The sequence below is a fragment of the Halichoerus grypus genome, chromosome 14, assembly GCF_964656455.1.
Source record: "Halichoerus grypus chromosome 14, mHalGry1.hap1.1, whole genome shotgun sequence".
NCBI lineage: Eukaryota > Metazoa > Chordata > Mammalia > Carnivora > Phocidae > Halichoerus > Halichoerus grypus.
The window spans coordinates 57,865,419-57,883,173 of NC_135725.1; the positions used below are offsets into that span (position 1 = coordinate 57,865,419).

Consider the following 17,755-nt stretch of genomic DNA (forward strand, 5'->3'; position numbering starts at 1 on the left):
CATGAATCAGAGTTGAAGTAGCTTAAAGAGCAGCCGGATGTCCTTTCATTTTGCATAAAGCCCTGCCTTTGGCAGCTGGTCCTGACCATTCGGTTCTAGGCTGTATGGGAGAGAGTAAGGAGAGATGAGTTCTGGTCTCTGGCCCACCACAATGTTCCAGCTAACCCCTGGCCCAAGGGCTGAGGTGGCCAACATCTTCCAGGCAATGAGAACTCTGGACTGAGCAGTTCCTTTGGACTCCTCCGTGAGTGGTCTATTGTGCATTTTATATTCTCGGTATTGGGGGCAGAGCTTGGCTTCTGGGAGGATTCGTGAATGAAGTGTCTTCCTGCAGCACTGCTTGCTGATCCTCACACAAGGTTTGTGTCCAGGATGAAGATTCAGGGACCGATGTGGGAGAAGGAGCAGATGAATGGGCCCAGTCCAAAGCCACAGTTAGACCCCCTGACCAGCTGGAGTTGACTGATGCGGTGAGTTAGCAGCATCCTGCCCTTGCCCCTTCCACCTTCTCCAGCCTCAGAGATGTGTTCTTTCATTGGACTGATTAGCAGCCTGCATGGAACCTGGGTGTGAGATGTCTGCTGATGCCCTTAGGGGTCCTCCCAAGTATCAGAAGGGGTGGGGGCCCTCCATGTATGACCCTCTTGATATTTCTCTCCCTTAGGAGCTAAAGGAGGAGTTCACCCGCATTCTGACAGCCAACAACCCACATGCACCCCACAACATCGTCAGGTACAGCTTCAAAGTAAGTCATCACCCCTGGGGTAGGGGCCTCTAGGTACTCTTGGCTTGGCAGTGACTTGCTACATTGCAGAAGCCTCTCTGCTATTAGAGAGATCACCTTTAAACTTTGGTCTTCAGCTAGAACCTTGAAATTTTACATGGAATTTTCTGGAGAGTTAAAAAATTTCTTTACTAATCTCCCTTGCAGTCTTAATGAGTACTTATTACATGTCAGACACTGTGTTAATAAATTATTTTCATTATTTTTAATGCTTAAAACTATCCTGCAAATTAGGTAGTATTGTCCTCATTTTACAGATGAAAAAATCAAGGCTTAGAATGGTTAAGCCCAAGGTCATGCAGAAAATAGGGGACAGAACCAGGATTTGAATCCATTCTGCCCACTGCCATAAACCCTGCTCTTAGCTGCCACGCTGTTTTAACCTCCCATCCATCGGAGTTCCCAAGAGAAGGGCTCTGTGGTGACTTTTTAAGGCAGAGCATCCCAGCCTATGTGCAGAAATAGTAATCCTTTCAGCCCTCCAGGGCTAGGTGGGTTTGGTTCAGCCAGAGCCCATGGGCTGGTTTCTTCTCTAGAGCTTCCCCTCTTTAGAATTTACCCCTGTGTGTCATACAAATGTAATAATTGTCTATGTGACTTGAAAAGGGTTGAGAAGAAATGTTTTGAAAGAAGGAAGGACACCCTGGTGTCAAAGTCAATGGTACAACTAAGATGCTTGTCAATAAGGAAGCTATCTAGGGGAACCAGACTAATAGGCCCTATGAAAACAGGGATCACATCTGCTTTTGCTAAGCTTTATATCCCTGGAACCTAGAAAATACTTGGCATGTTGTGTTGTGTCTGCTTAAAAATTATTTGTTGAAGAAGGAATGAACAAGGTTGCCTGGATTTAATGCTGAGCCCTGCTTCTCATTTGCTGTATGAACTGGATAAGTGCCAAACTCAAACCTTTTCTAGATTTCTGTGGCCTCTTGTATGGAACAGGGGGGTTGGGGATTTGGTATCTTTGAAAATCTATCCAGTCCTTGCATCCACTAAATGCAGTTTGGAGAAGGTCAGGCCAGGTGTGTCTGATGACTATGTGTGACCTGTCTCAACTCTGCGGTGAGTCAGGTATACCAGGATCCCTTGGCATGGATGTGAGAGCCAGTGATAGACAAATCCAGAGCTGTTCAAAGTTGAAAAGAAAAGGTATTTAAAAATATGTCTTTGATGAGAACTTAAAAACAAAACTTTATTTCATTTGCCTCCTCTTCTTAAGCTGGAATGTAATGAAAACTTCAGGTTAACTGAAGATATATCTATATATCTCGTTAACAGATGGACCATGTTAAGCCTTAGAGAATGAAGGCAGACTACATTCTCACTCCAGCTTTTTTGGGACCGCTGGTCTGATTCAGTCCCTTCTCCTCTTAGGAAGGCACATATAAGCTTATTGGCATTGTGAACCAACTGGCAGTTCACTTCAGCCAGGTTGGGAACCTGGTCCCCAAAGACTCGGATGAAGGACGGCGGCAGCACTACCGTGATGAGTTAGCAGCAGGTAGGCCTCGGGGCCAACCCGAAGCTGCAGCCCAGAGCCCAGTGCCCTTTCTGTGGTCACCCTAGGAAGCAGATACTAAGCCATAACTTTGCAGAGCTTCTACTTACATAAAATCCCACAGCTGGCTGCCCTGGTTAGGTCTGGGAGTTAAGCCCTGAGAACCCTGGGGTAGCTGAGGTCTCAAAGGCAGAAACCAAGAAAGCCTTGCCCTGCCAGGGGTAGGGGTGTAGGCCTGGGCTTCAGGTTCATCTGCAATATCTTACCAAGGTTCTCAGGAGTCCACCAAGGTGGTGATTTCAGAAACCGAAATCCTTGAAGAAGAAGAGCCTAAGGAAGCAGAAGCTGAAACTGAAGCTGGGAGTCAAACAGATATGCCTGTAGCTGAGGTACAGTATAGTACTGCTCCCATCCCTCCCCTTCCAGCTCTGGCTGTGCATGGAAGCTTCAGGGGTCACTTGTTCTGGGGGGTGGAGCTGAAGGTGAGAAGTTAGAGGCTGCAGGTACCAATGCCTCTGGCATCATCACCCTCTCCCACTTCCATCCTCTCCTAGGACATGAGTTCTCCCCACCCCCTGGTTCCCCACCACCTTCTTCCCACAGCTGAGCCCTGGTCCTGTGGGTCTTTTTTTCTAGGCAGCTGCAAAAGTGACTGAAGAAGAATTGATGACTCATAAGCAGCCCAAGGAGCGAAAGCTCACCAACCAGTTCAACTTCAGTGAGAGGGCCTCACAGACCTTAAACAACCCTCTCCGGGTAGAGCAGCCCCCACCCCAGCCCCTTTACCTCCCAGCTCTGCACTGTGCATGGCAGGAAAGGAGCAGGCCTGATCCCAGCCCCAGTGGCCCTTAGCCTAGAAGGATGACAGGAACACGCCACAGTTAATCTCTCCAAGGAGAGCTGGGAACATGTGTTCGGGTCCTTGCAAGCCCTCCTGGTAGGAGTTCAGAGTGGGTGACAAGGAGTCTGGAGCCCTTCACTGAGACAGAAACGTATATGGGCCTTGGAGAAGAGGTCAAGATCTGGGGGAGAGAGGGGAGGCCAGAATGTGCCAGGGAGGCAGGACTAAGCCAGTTTGACTGAAGTTGATGGTCTCTGTGATAGACTAGCTGGAAAAGGCTGGAAAAGTTCCCTGGCTCATAAGTATGGAAGACCCCGAGTACCAGGCTGAAGGAACCTCTCAGGATTTCAGGGGAGAGACTCACGTATGTAAGACAGTGTTTTACAGAAATCAACCTGTGAATGGAGGGCAGAGGTCTACAGGATGGGTTTCTGGAAGCTCCTAATCATGCTGTACTCCTCGTACTCCCCTGTGTACCAGTAATCTGGGTGATACACAATAAGGAGGGAGTGTATTCCTCTGCTGGAACCAGAGGCCCCAGTATTAGGGAGAAGTCTTCTCAGGGTGAGGGATATTAGCCCAGTAGTTTGCCAAGGGCTGACCTCTGTGTCTTGCATCAGGAGGCTGGCCAGAGACCTGTCCATCCCCCACGTGGAGTTTTTCTTGGTTGAAACTGTCACAATCAGGCTTCATTGTCCCTGATTTCTAGCTTAGGCTTCTTCTGAAGGAGGCTTAGAAGGAAAATGTAGGCTCCACTGTGTCATTTGGTCTTTTGTTTAGCCCCTCTTTACTTCCCCAGTTCTTTGTCCCATCCCTCCCTCTGCTCCAACTGAAATGTTTCACCCATGGATATACCGTTGGGTTAAGTAAGAAGGAGTTGAGGGCTTTCTGTGGGTTTCCTGTCGTCATTGTTCTCTAGGACCGAGAATGCCAGATGGAGCCTCCTCCCAGGACAAACTTTTCAGCCACAGCCAATCAGGTGAGACACTGGGTCAGTCTAAAAGTCATCACCACACCCCCAGCCACCCACCCCATGCATCCTTGTCAAAGATTCCTCTGACAGTCTGCCCTCCTCATCCATCCATCTCCCTGCTCCTTGTCCAGGCTCTGAACACTAGGAATATGAGACAGTGGGACTCCACCCACTGAGCTCTGCATCAGCTACATGCCCCCCCCCACCCTGTGCAAGGCTGTCAAAGAGGGAAATAGGCATGGTTTCTAACTCTCTGCAGCCCATGGCACCCCAAGGCTGACTCTGAAGTGTTAGCACTCTAACCTGCCCTTCCAGCAGCCTTCATTGTTCCTGAGACCCTCCTTCCCCCTCAAATCCTACTGGATAGCCATGCTGATTTGGGCAGGATTTGGTGCCAGGAGACCTGAGCTCAGGCCCCAACTTTGCTGCTCATACTATAAGATCCTGGGCAAACCACGTCACCCTTAATTCATCAGTCTCTCTTTCTGAGTCAAATGAGGACAACAAGCAGCCTCACAGGGTTGTTGGAAGGCTCTGAATGAGATTAACAAACATTAAATTATATTGTAGCATGGAGTACTGGCCCATGGGTGAATCGTTAATGTAAGGTGCGTCTATCTGGCCTCCAGGTGGCAGTGACTGCCCAACTCTGCAGAGCACAGAATGTGATATGGGGTTTTTCAGTCCCAGATCCTTGCTGCTTCCTTTGCTACTATCCTTGGGCTTCTCTTGCTGTCAGATCCAGTTAGCAGGGGTTCCCTTACCTTTTTTTTTTTAAGCTTTTATTTATTTATTTATTTATTTATTTATTTATTTATTTGAGAGAGAGACAGAGACAGAGGGCAGGAGCAGAGGGAGAAGCAGAGGGGGAGGGGGTAAGAATCTCAAGCATACTCGGCACTGAGTGTGAGACCCAACACGGGGCTCAATCCTATGACCCTGAGATCATGACCTGAACCAAGAGTCAAACACTTAACTGACTGAGCCACCCAGGCGCCCGTACCTTACTTTTGTTTATCTTTTTAGTCTCAGAAGGTGTGGTCAGTGCTGTAGACAGCCGACATGAACTAGTAAAGTTTATCACATCTCCATAGGGGAAACATTTTTAAAATGTCCTAGTTCAGAGTCTTATAAATCACCAAGAAAAATATGAGCTAGTCTAATATTTGCCCATTTGTTTTGCCTAGCGGGGTCTGTAGGTTGGAACAATACTGATCTCCAGCTGATAATTGAGCCTCTGAGCTGCGGGGTGGAAAGCTCATCCCAGAGGTGCCCTGAGAGCTTCATTCCTGTCCTAGAGCTGACAGCAGAGAAGACAGACATCTAAAACATAATTACAGTGGGCCAAGTAGAGGATGCCATAGAGGCATATGCAGGGGTTGACATAATCTATTCCTCAAGCTCTAAAAGCTGAATAGGAGGTGACTGGATGAAGATTTTGCCCTGTGATGATCCTTTTCATCTTGCCCTTGCCTAGTGGGAGATCTACGATGCCTATGTAGAGGAGCTTGAGAAGCAGGAAAAGACCAAAGAGAAAGAGAAGGCAAAGACGCCAGTGGCTAAAAAAATGGGGAAGATGACCATGAGGAAGATGACATCTATGGAGTCCCAGGTTTGGTGGAGGTTTCCATGGCTCTGTCACAGAGAATGGCTGAGTGGGATATTGGTCTCTGGGTAGACAGAAGCCTGGCTTTCTGGAAGGACTTCACAGACTTTAAGGGGTGGGGTGCCAATGTTGAAGTATGAATAGTTCTTTCCTTGTGGGAAGATGTGAGAAGAGCTACAGCTGCTTCTGGCATTCTATACCTCTCCCCAGTCTTATATAGGATTCAGGATTTTTGGGCTAAAGGGCAACAGAAGACATGAATGTTATTGAAAGTCCAATGTACACCTTGAAAGAGCTCAGGACTCTTCTCGGGATGGGTTGGGATATGAGAATAAGGCAACACCTCTGAGCAAGGGCTCCTGGGGTTTGGGAGAGTGATTTGCTCTTTGACCTTCAATCCTTAGGTATACTTCTGCTCAATTTTTTAGGTGAGTCTTATGGGCCAGAAGCCAAGTCAGAGCTGATCACAGTCACCAGCAAGTCCAGGCCAATGGGTGTGGTTATTCTGGGCTGGATTTTTACTGTGAAGAACCATATAGGAGTCGTTATAGAGGTCATGGTTGGGGGGCTCACTGTGGGTATAGCCAGTATAGATTGGAGATCATCATGGAAGTTATGGTGATAGGTCACCACAGGGAAGATCACCACAGGGAGATGCTGAGGGGCCACTTTTGTCCCTTCAACAGAGAGAAAGCTGGGTCAGGAGCCAGAGTCGCAGTATGGATATCAGGATGAGTTTGACCTGCAATGGAATGGGAAAGATGGGGGCCACAGGAAGCCAAGGTCTGTGTTCAGCACCTTGGAGAGCTCCCAGACTGCTCTCTGGGAAGTGCTTCTGCTATAGAAGCCAGATCAGTTAAAGGAAACTTTGCTTTGTCTGAGGTATGCCCACTTCCACTCAATTCCATGTCCCTGATAAAAGTCACATTTTACGGGAGGTTTGAGGGTTCCCTGCTTTGGCTTAATATGAACTTCCACAATTCAGTTTCATTCAACTACAGACCAAGAACTCGTGATCATGATCATGCTGGGTACTGGAACCCAGAGGTGAAAGATGAAGTCCCTGCCCCATGGGTTGCCCTATCCAGACCCTTGATTTCCCCTGTACTGTTGCCCAGAAGTTAGTGGCTTTGGAGGGGCTATTGGCCTGAGTCGAGTTTCACTTGAATATCCTTCAAAGGTTTGGCTATAGGCTGTGTGCTAGGACCATTATTGCAGAAACCTTAACTGCAGTTGCCAAGACCCAGAGAACAGAAGAAATGTCCCAGTGGCTGAGACTGAAAACTGTCCTTGGGTCTAAACCCTTGGTGTCTAATATGTCTATCAGACTTGGTGTCTAATGTGCCCAGGGAAGGAGGACTACACTGGATTCTTCCAACTTGGTTGACATTCAAGGCTGTGATGCAGACAGATTCCAGCCCTCTGGACCAAGAAGCTACAGTGGTGGCAGGACATTGTGGGGTGTCCCCCAACACCAGTGAATACCTTAGTGTGCAACCTCTACACAAGGGCATTGAGTTTTTTGTTTTTTTTTTAAATGTTTTATTTATTTATTCATGAGAGTCAGAGAGAGAGAGAGAGAGAGGCAGAGGCAGAGGGAGAAGCAGGCTCCCCGCCTAGCAGGGAGCCCGATGCGGGACTCGATCCCAGGACCCTGGGGTCATGACCTGAACCGAAGGCAGACGCTTAACCATCTTGAGCCACCCAGGCGCCCAAGGGCATTGAGTTTTAACTGGGAATCCCAAGTACTGGGCCTGGCTGTCTATAGAATAGAGTGGCCCTTTGCTCAGGCCCAGTGCATGAACAGAGTGACACCCTTTTTTCAGGGACCTGCATCTGATGAGGTTGATATAAAACTCAAGCGCATAGGAGGGAAGAAAGCAGAATAACTCCATGATATATCCTGTAAGAAGGTCTGCAATGATAGATCTCAGGTTTCTGTCTCATTAATGATTTGGATGAATGTACAGAAACAAATGTAAGCGTCTGGTCTGAAAGATTAGGACAGGAATGGGAGAAAAGGCTCAGAAACCACAAGTTTAGTCAGAATTAATGAAGAACTATGTCTGCTCAAGTAGCATAGTATCTATAACAAGGGAGACAGCAGTCCACCACACTCTGTCCTCAGGGCACATCTAAAACCCTGAGTCTGCCAGGACCAGGCAAGTGTGGTCAGGCTAGTGAGGGACTGGCTTTCTGTGTGGGGCTGAGGGTATGGGACCTGGAGTCCACAGAGTTGAGTTTACATCCTCTCTTTGCTACTTATTAGCTGGGTTTTTCTAATCTGTTTCCTCACTGGTAAAGACATCCTAATGATACTTACCTTGCAAAATTGTTGTGAGAACCCAAGATCGTGTACAGATGCTAGTATAGTACAGTGACCCTATGATGCAGGTGACATCCACCTCTGCTATATCATTTGTACTCTAAGACTCAGAGAAGTTAAGTAACTTACCTAAAGTTGCCACCTGGCTCCTAATCCATGGAATGGGAAGGGAATGCAAGTCTGTATATCTCCAGAAGTCATCCTCTTAACCACTTCCTGGTGCTGACACTCCTGGGAAATCTCATTTTCAAGAGCCATGGGCCTGGCCCTCTTGAGCCCCTCGAGGGTTACCCATTCAGCTGGTTCCTTCCTGCAGTGGGCAAGGCCTTGGGTTAGGAGTCATTTCTGCCTTGTACTCTCTGTGTACAAGCATATCGCTGCCCCTTCTCTGGGTCTCTATCTCTTCCTCAACTCTTGACTAAATAAGTTGGATCAGAAGCTCTCTGAGGTCTTTAATGGGAGTCTTTGTCATTGCCTGAGATGGTGAAACCTCTCTGTCTCCACTAAAGAAGCCTCTTACCTTTCCTTTTCTATTCTTCCCTCCAATACCCTCCCTGGGCTCTCTTCATTGTCCTGTGTTGTACTCCAAGATATGCCTTCTCCAGAACAAGTTCAGAATGAAAGATCATGAGGCAGGCTGTGCCCAGGAGCCCAGGATGGCAGTGCAGACTCCTTATGCCACTTATGATCTGGGCATTCCCAAAAGGGGGTAGTGACATGAGCTGGTCCTTGAGGCATGAAGAGATTTCTTTACAGAGCTATCTGGGGTGGGTGGTGTCAGAGAGACAATTGCACATCTGGGCTGTGGCTCGAGGCATAACCTTTCCAGGTGCTCGCTATGAGGACCTATGGCCTCTGTATCTCCACAGAGTGATGACATCACCAAAGTGACTCAGGCCGCTAAAATTGTGGAGCGGATGGTCAACCAGAACACATACGATGATGTTGCTCAAGGTAAGAGTTGAAGTGCTGGTAACTACTATTATTGCCTGTATTAAAAAATTCCTCATGGGGCACCTGGGTGGCTCAGTTGGCTGAGTGTCCGACTCTTGATTTCGGCCTGGGTAATGATTTCAGGGTCCTGGGATCAAGCCCTATGGACTCTGTGCTCAGTGGGGAGTCTGCTTCTCTCCTTCTCCCTCTCCCTCTGCCACCCCCACCCCACTCGCAAGTGCTCTCTCTCTGTCTCTGTCTAAAATAAATAAGTAAATCTTTAAAAAAATTCCTCATACAAGGCAAGTATTTGAGTGTCCCATGCTAGGTCTTATAGGTGCAAGGGAAGAAAAACTAATCCTTCCCTCTTCTGGATGTTACTAGGGAAACAAGACATACACAGGTCCACTACAAACAATGGAATAAGAAAAAATGGGTCTAGTGATGAGATCTGACAATGGTACAGCAAAAACACCTGCACATTAGTGATCCAATGTCATCTTCCCAACAGCCCATGGAGGCAGAGAGCAGAGAGTATTACCCCTACTTTACACAAGAGGAAGCTAAGTCCAAGGCTACCTGGCTAGTGAATGGCAGAGAGGACCCAAATCTAGGTCTTGAGCTTCCTAATTCTTGTCTCTACTGTGTCCAGCTTGGGGACAATATAAATGCTAGAATGCAGACTGAAACTGCTCTGGGGATTCTCAAGGATGGAGGAAGGGAAATGAGGAATGAGTGGCAGCAGTCAAGGAAGACAGCAGGGAGGGCTAAGCTAGGTGCCAAGGGATAAGCAGAGTTTGAGTGGGAGATTAGCAGAAGGGCAGATGTTCTGGGCAAGGGACAGCATAAGCAGTGACTCGGTGGTGAAAACAAACTGGAATGGACTCTGAGGACAAAGGGCAGCAGGCTCAGTGACTCAAACAGGGGTCTGTTGGAAAGTAGTGAGAGTTCAGGCTACAGAGGTGGTTGGAGCCAGCTGATGAAGGGCCTGGAATATCTCAGGGAATCTGAGCTTTTTCTGCAGAGAGTGCAAAGAACACAGCCCAGTGAGAGCATGAGTGGAGAAGGATGTGATTGGGCAGAATACAGGGACAGAGACAAAGATGAGGTTCAGGTGTGGGGTAGAATGGGCCTCATCACACCTCTTCCAGGGGATGGAGAAAAGGAAGCAGTTATAATAGAGAAAAACCAGCATGAGCATTCCCTGGGAATGACCTATGTACTGGGCATTGTGCTGTGCAATTTACATGTATTACTTTATATCATCCTGACATCCACACTGCCAGGTGAATACCATTATTCTCTCCCTTTTATAGGTGAGAAATTTGGGCTATTGCCACTTGTTCAAAACCACAGCTAGTATGAGGAGTGAGTGGAGCCATCAGGACTTGAACACAGGCCCCTTGGATCCATAGCCTAGGCACTTCAGCACAAGGCTACAGAGCCACTGAGCTGGAAGAGACATTCAATAAGTCTATGCTGGTGATTAATTAGTGATGAAGTGAAGAAAGAGATTGATTCAGAGATGCTTAAATCCTGGGGGCCTGGGAAATTCTGGGGTCTTTGACAGAGCCAGGGAAACAGAATCCTTCCTGTGGCATGAACAGCACGTTCCCAAGTGGCTTGTATTTCCCTAAGAGGTTGTGCATTTATTTGGACCAGCTGCCTCCCCAAAAGTTGGCAGCTCCTCCCTGCTGGCCGGTCTCCTTTGCCGACAGCCTAGGGCTCTTCTTGGTGACTTGATGCTCATTGCTCACCCATGGGACATAGAAACCAGGGCTGCCAAGACCAGCCGTCTAAACAAGCCCCCTTGTTATCATTCAGGCTGGAAAACGACCTTGAGTGCTTTTCAAAGCTGTCAAAGTACACAGCAGCTGTGAATGAATTTGTCACTCACACAGCTTGGCTTCCTGAAACCCAGCTTCTGCCACCAGCCCACCAAAGGGCTGCAAACACGATTAATACCCATGGAGAAATTGGCCTTGGTGAACCTTTTTCATTTATAAGAACACAATCACATAAAAATGCATTGAACTTTGATTTTTTTTAATTGCATACTCTTTTCCCTTTGGGAAAGTCTAATCATGAAGAAGTGAAAACAGAGAAGTGTTACCAATTAATCTTCTCTCTGAAATGAGGTATTTTCAAAGATAGCCTAAGCTCAGGGATCTCTGATATGATCAAGGCTTATGCCTCTGATCACTCTAATTTTGTTTTTTGTTTTTTTTGTTCTGAGACATTTTTGAGGTTTGAATGTGGTCCCACAACCTCAAGGCTGGGGCAGTGCCTGGGCATGTCCTTGACCATGTTGGATGAGAGGATTCATTTTCTAAAGGGTCACCCCTGGTTGGAAAAAAAGATTGAGAAATTTTTCACTGCTGGTGATTTATTTCATTGCATTCTTTGAACAGTCATTGGGTGTGTGCTCTGTGGCTGGCATGATGCTAGGCACTGCGAGTCCAGAGATGATTGTAACATGCTGCCTGCTCCCCAGGAGCTGTCTGGTAGGGGAGACGGGCAAAGGATGGATAGAAGCAACACAGCGTGACAGACATTTTAGTAGAGAAGAGGCAGGGCTGGAATGGAGGAAGAGATGAATTCTGCTCAACAAGAAAATGAAGGCCTCACGGAGGAGGAGTTTAATCTGGATCTGCAGTGAGTGAGAGTTTGCCAGGAAGATGGCAGAGCAGGACATTCTAGACACTATTTGATATAGAGGTTACGTGAACACCTGACCGGAAATGACATGGCGGTCATGGCCTGGAGCCTTGGTTTGACCAGGAAGCCTGTGCAAGGGGAGCCACTGAGGGGTTTTCAGTGTGGTGGAGGAGGTGGTGTGGTGAGGTGATTTACCTGTTCTCACTCAGGTAGCTCTGTGGAGCACGGACTGGAGGAGGAATTACTGGAGGTGGGGAGACCAATTAGGAGGAGGGTGTAATAATCCCGGTGATGGCTCTTGGGGCCTGGGCAGTGGCTATGGGTTTGGAGAGAAGTGAATGGATTAAAAAAAGTCATCAGAAGGAAAATATGAGAGATGATGGAAAGAGATCAGTCAAGGATTACCAGGTTTCTTGTTTAGCCAAGTGACGAGAGAAATGGAGCTTCTACCTAAGTTAGAGGAAATGGGAGGCAGAGATGATTTAGGGCAGGAGATGAACTTGAGTTCAGAGAACCCATTTCAGGGATCCAGGCAGCTTCACCACAGTGGGGCTTAGGGGCGGATATGAAGATGGACAAACCTGGGATTTTACCTATGAGGACATGGCTACTTTATTGTAAATTGCCCCCAATAACAGTGATGACCGTAACAATAACACATATAGAGAGCTTACTACGTGCCAAGTATTTTTCTAAGTACTTTACATATATTAACAATCCTTATGACAGTCCTTTGAGATAGGTACTATTACTGTTCCCACTTTGAAACACAGAGTTTGTTTTGGCCAAGGAGGTACAGACAGAAAGTGGCAGACCTGGGTTTGCCATAAAATGGCAGTCCTGGGGCTGATTCAGCCCGGGTGTGTTTAAGATTTTAAGTACTACGAGGATGCCGCCGACGAATACCGAGACCAGGAGGGTACGCTGCTGCCACTCTGGAAGTTCCAAAACGACAAAGCCAAGCGCCTGGCTGTCACCGCCCTCTGCTGGTGAGTGTAGACATTGCAGCAACCCCAGAGCCCCTGAGCGCCTGAGCCCGGCGCTTCTACCGCATTTAACCACCCTGAGGATGACACCGAGCATTATAGAAAAAAAGGGACTGGGATTCTTATGGGATTGTGGGATCAGCCCAGGTCTCTAAAGTCAACAGTAGATGTCTGCAGTTAGTTAGGCACCAGTGTTCAGGGGAAGGCCATGTTCATTTCCTGGGCCAATGGGTTCATATTTCTTTTGCAGGAATCCAAAGTACAATGACCTGTTTGCGGTGGGACATGGCTCCTGTAAGTAATCGGGCTATTTGTTCATTTGCTCACTCAACCAGCAAACATTTAAGTACCTATTCAGTGCAAAGCTCTTTGCGAGGTGTGAAAGAAGTAAAGAAGTAAGATGACTGAGATATAATCACTGCCCTCAGGGGCTCACAGTCCAATGGGGAAGACAGACAATCATACCAGCAGTTAGCGCTGGGTGAAGGACTATGCCAAAGTGAGCCTTGAAGGTATTATTGTGGTGAAGAAAGAGGGGAGAGCACTTCTGGTAGAGGAACCAGCCTATGCAAAGGTCCGGAGGCACAAGAGATATGGGAGGAAAAGAAGCTGTTGAGAGAGCCAGGGTTGGCCCCCAAAGGGCTTGGTAAGTCATTTCAAGAAGCTTGGAAATTCTCCTGAGGGCAGTCTTATGACATTCTCCTGAGCGGACATCACTGAAGGAATTTGAGAAGGGCAGGGACAGAACCAGAGCAGGGGGAAATTGCAGGCATGAGCCTGGGGGCTGGGAAACCACTTAGGAGACTGGTGAGGCTCCCCCGGAAGAGATGGCAGGACCTGGACCACGACTATGGCGTGGGAATGGAGAAGTGGGTTTGGGAAGCTTGAGAAGGTAGACTGGACCAGATCTGGGGAGAGATTGGAGGTGAGGCTGAGAGAGGGAACGTTCCTGATCTGGCCCCAGAGCAGGCAGGGGTGGGGGCAGGAGCTTGATGTTCATCACTTGGCCCGTGGGCCCCGGGAGACCACTATTGTCCAGGCTGTTCCTGCCCCTGCCATGCTGTCCTTATCCCCGCGGCAGGAGGCAGCTCTGTGGTAACTGTGTGGTAGTTTGCTTTCCCTTCATGTTCCGCGTTCCCTGAAGAAGCCCCTACCTCCGCGCTAGGCTGGACATTCCCCCTTCCTAACGGGAGAGGGCCCCATACTTCATGTTAGCCGAAGCTCCCCAGGCTAACAGCATGTTCTCTGGCTGGGAGGATCAGTATCTATGAACAGAAAAACCCTTCCATTCTCTAAGCTTCTGCTGGCTGGCAGACATGCAAGCTCCTGGTCTCTACCCCTCACACCGCCGGTGCACCCAGCCCATTCTTTGACCAGGGTTGGGGAGTGGGAGGGAGGGCAAGGAGGAGTTGGTATTTATTATTCCTCTCAGGGAGGAGACCTTGGAGCTGCTCCCAGTCTCGTGGTCTGCCTTTGAGGATGCCCTAAATGCCCGCTTTGTGTCCCCGCTCCTGGGGGTGGGCTGCTGCCAAGCTGGAAGCTCCCTCCCCCTCTGGCAGGGAACTAGCACATTCCTCCCTCTCTGCTGCAGCTACTGGGCCTGGAACGGGGCCTGGGGGCTGGGCAGGCCCTCCCAGGAGTGGGTGTGGACCCCCTATGAGGCTGATCTCAGCTCAGGCTCTCTGCCCAGGACTGAAGCGGGGGTGAGGGAGGCTCCCTAGCAGGCAGGAGGAGAAACTGCCTCAGTTCTAGCCCCATCCTCCTTTCACCCAGGCCAGAAGCAGGGTCAGCCGGTTGGGCTCATGCAGAGGCTGTGCACGGGGGCCGCTTTAGCCAGGAGCGGTGGAGAAGAGTAAGCCACCCTCAGGAATAGATGACTCCGAGACTGGCAGGCCCAGGAGCCTCCTTTAGGCAAGCACGCACCCAGGAAGGGTCTCTTTGGCCCTTGCTGGCCACATCCACACGCCTGGGTAGCACCAGTCAGTTGTAGAACTTCTGGCTGAAGGGGTACCGCCCGGTGGTGAGACCTGGGGCCAGAAGCTGCTCTGAGTCTTGGTTTCCGTGTTGGTGGCCTGAAGAGGCTGACACCTGCCAGACCTCTGTCCCAGGGCTGTTGCTAAACTCACTTGAAAGAAAAGCAAATGGGCCCCGTGAACTCTAGGAACCGCCCACATATAAAGGACAGTCATTGCTGATTGGTCTGTCGTTCTGTCCCCTAGCTTTCCTGCACAACTCTCAGGTGACCTAAGCAGAAAGAGGGGCTGGGAGGCGGAGGAGAATGAGACAAGGCCCCTGCCTACTCTAGAGAGCAGGCCCCAGGAGCAGCAGGGTGCTACTTGCTGTTGCGGCCACTGGCCCAGGGGTTACTGACCCGCTCGCACACGGGCTTCTTTCTCCAGCGCCTTGCATAGCTCGGCAGCACTCTGCAGAGGCCTGAGCAGAGCCAGGCTGAGGTGGGACTCAGAAGGGCTCCTGCATTCACTTCTGAGGTCACCTCTGGGAGTCCTGTGCTCTCAGGTGCCCAGATGCCCCCCTGGAAGGAAGAGGGCCAAGCTGAGGCAGGCCAAGGGCGTGCTAGTCACTGGTTGAGGTCACTGCGAGGAGCTGCCGGCTCACCAGCATCCATTACACTGTCTCTGGAAACGCCCAGATGCCAGCCTCCTATCATCAGACTTTGCCTCATGCAGACAAACACTGGAGGAAGAATTGGGGTTTGCTGTTGGATTTGACCCTGATGAGCTCAGCCCAGGCCTCCTTTTGCCTGGAATTCCCAGATATTTATTCTATAGCCCAACTAAGAAGGACTTTGGCAGGGGTAGGCACGTACCTACCAAGGACTGGGGCCAGTCTCCTATTTGGGCACAGAGCAGGCAGGCTGGAGCCAGGCCAGGCCAGGAGCAAGTGGGTAGGGGAAAGGGAGTCCAGGCACCTGCCTGCCGTAGCTCAGTAGCATCTGCACCTGCCTTCCCTGTGTGGCTGCTGGCGGGGAGGTGGTGGGCATGTCAAGCTGCATATAAGGCAGAGACTGGGGTGCCCCCTAGGGCCAGGCTCCATGTCTCAGCTGAGTGGAGAAGGACACTGTCAGCAGGTGAAAGCACATGGAGGAACGCTGGCGGGCAAGGGAAAGTAGTTTAGGAAGGGGCGGCCCATGGGACAAAGTGGGGATGCAATTATATCGGCCTGCTGCACTGAAGGGGTCCTTTCCAGCCCATTAGCCAGCTGATAGCAGGGAAATGGGAACTCCTCGTGGTCTGTTGGGCAGGGATGGTGGAAGAGATCCTGGACACTCTGTGTGGTCCTGAGTGGCTCACAGGAGATGAGGGGGAAGCCGCCCAGCGGGCCACGTCTAAGAAAGACAGAGGAGCCCGCTGTCCCTCAGCCCAGCCTCCCTCTGGGGTCAGCCCTCCAGAGGGGCCAAAGTCGGGCCCCGAGCCCCAGCACGGAATGCTTTCCCCCTCTGTCCCATTACATCCTGGCCCCTCTCTGAGCCTGCCGAGGCCAGAGACACACTTGTAGGGATTTAAATCTTTCCTGATCATTTATTTGTCAGCTTCACTAATTAAGCAGTGTTAATTTCATTTACTGAAAATGGAAATTCATCCACCTCATTTCTCCCCGTTCATCCTCCACACACAAAATCCATCACTCCTCAGCTGCAGGCTGCGTAAAATTTACAGGACTAATTATGTTGTCAGGTCTCTTTGTAAATACAGTCCGTAAAGGCCACTGTGCTTGCCGGGTTGTAGTGCAAGGGCATTCCCGTTGTTAGTGTAATTACTGGTTAGTTATTTAGGTTCTCAAATGTTTGCCTCATTTTCCCTAAATCAAATTAAATGTCCCGCTTGATGTATTCTGTCTCCACGGCCTTGCTCTTATTTCCCACACTGTTTAAATATGACTTCTTATCGGAGGAAAGTGCTCAGCCCAGCTGCCTGAGAGGCTGAACCCAGGCTCAGCCCAGCTGCCTGAGAGGCTGGGCCAGGCCGGAGGTTTGGAACCCTCTAGCACTGATGCCCTTTCCTGGTGAGCCCTGGGATAGTCCCCTGCCTTTGGAGACTGTGAAAATCCTAACCCAAAGGGCATTTCTGTTGCTGGAGTCCAAGGTGGCAGGACTGGGTGTGGGAAGCTGAGGGAGGGTTTCATTATTGTCATTAGAAGAGCTGGGGATCATTGCATCCATCCCCCTGACTTCTAGAGACACTGTTTCCAAACCATCCCAGGAAAAAGTACCATCTCTGGGGCTTCTCCCTCTGATTCCTCAAAGTAGAGTTTGGGCCAAACCTCCCAGAACGCCTACTACATTTGTTTCCCATTGCTACTGGAACAAATTGCTACAAACATAATGGCTTAAAACAACAACAATCTATTATTGTCCAGTTCTGGGGGTCAGATGTCTAAAATGGGTTTTGCTGAGGAAAGTCAGTTGTCAGCAGGGCTTCATTCCTTTTAGAGGCTCTAGGGGAACATCCATGTCCCTGCCTTTTCCAGCTTCTAGAAGCTGCCCACATTCCATGGCTTGTGGCCCCCTTCCAGCCAGCAATCATGTTATTCTGACACCTGCTTCTCTCCTCAACCTCCTTCTCTGACTCTCACCTCCCTCCTTCCCTTATAAGAACCCCTGTGATTACACTGAGTCCACTCAGATAATCCAGGATAATCTCAGGGTCTTTAATTTAATTACATCTGCAAAATCCCTTTTGCCTGCTAAGTAACATAGTTATGGTTCTAGGGATTAGGACATGGACGCCTCAGGGGGTGTTACTCTGCTGACCACAGCTCCCCTCCAAATGAGTCTTGCATGACTCAATAAGGGAATCATTAAACAGCTGCTGCCTTGGAGTCAGCCATGGGCTGGACTCATTGGGAAGCCACAGTAGGAGATGGGGAGGCCTGCTGTCTGAGGCTGGCTCGGTAACCTGTCCCTGCAGCTTGGCATCTATTTCCCTCTGACCACTTACCTGGCTTTAGCCTGGTACCCCAACATTCCTTCTGTCTGTCTTGCTTTCCCCGAATCCCGAGCAAGGGCCTGGGCTTCTCCTGACAGCCAGAACTCTCCAGAGTGGCCCCCTGTGATCTAGAGTTATTACTTGCCGGGCAGGGGTAGAGCTCTGGGACTGAGCAACACCTCCCACCCAGTGGTTGCCAGT

The 17,755-nt window shown here is 49.6% G+C and overlaps 1 protein-coding gene and 1 long non-coding RNA gene across 3 annotated transcripts in view; one reads left to right on the forward strand and one right to left on the reverse strand.

Annotated features, from left to right (window-relative positions):
• Positions 1 to 17,755, forward strand: part of DNAI1 (dynein axonemal intermediate chain 1) — a 65,694-nt gene that overhangs the window by 29,801 nt on the left and 18,138 nt on the right. Inside the window, exons 3-12 of the mRNA XM_078061398.1 lie at positions 372 to 470; positions 665 to 745; positions 2,162 to 2,288; positions 2,556 to 2,674; positions 2,922 to 3,041; positions 4,046 to 4,105; positions 5,577 to 5,711; positions 8,901 to 8,985; positions 12,494 to 12,611; positions 12,859 to 12,902. Of these exons, the coding sequence (XP_077917524.1) occupies positions 372 to 470; positions 665 to 745; positions 2,162 to 2,288; positions 2,556 to 2,674; positions 2,922 to 3,041; positions 4,046 to 4,105; positions 5,577 to 5,711; positions 8,901 to 8,985; positions 12,494 to 12,611; positions 12,859 to 12,902 (988 nt within the window). The remainder of the gene's footprint in view (positions 1 to 371; positions 471 to 664; positions 746 to 2,161; positions 2,289 to 2,555; positions 2,675 to 2,921; positions 3,042 to 4,045; positions 4,106 to 5,576; positions 5,712 to 8,900; positions 8,986 to 12,493; positions 12,612 to 12,858; positions 12,903 to 17,755) is intronic.
• Positions 1 to 17,755, reverse strand: part of LOC118528764 (uncharacterized) — a 45,416-nt gene that overhangs the window by 12,323 nt on the left and 15,338 nt on the right. For both annotated transcript variants that reach the window (XR_013443734.1, XR_004913803.2), the window contains exon 2: positions 8,161 to 8,341. This is a non-coding gene — a long non-coding RNA (uncharacterized LOC118528764). The remainder of the gene's footprint in view (positions 1 to 8,160; positions 8,342 to 17,755) is intronic.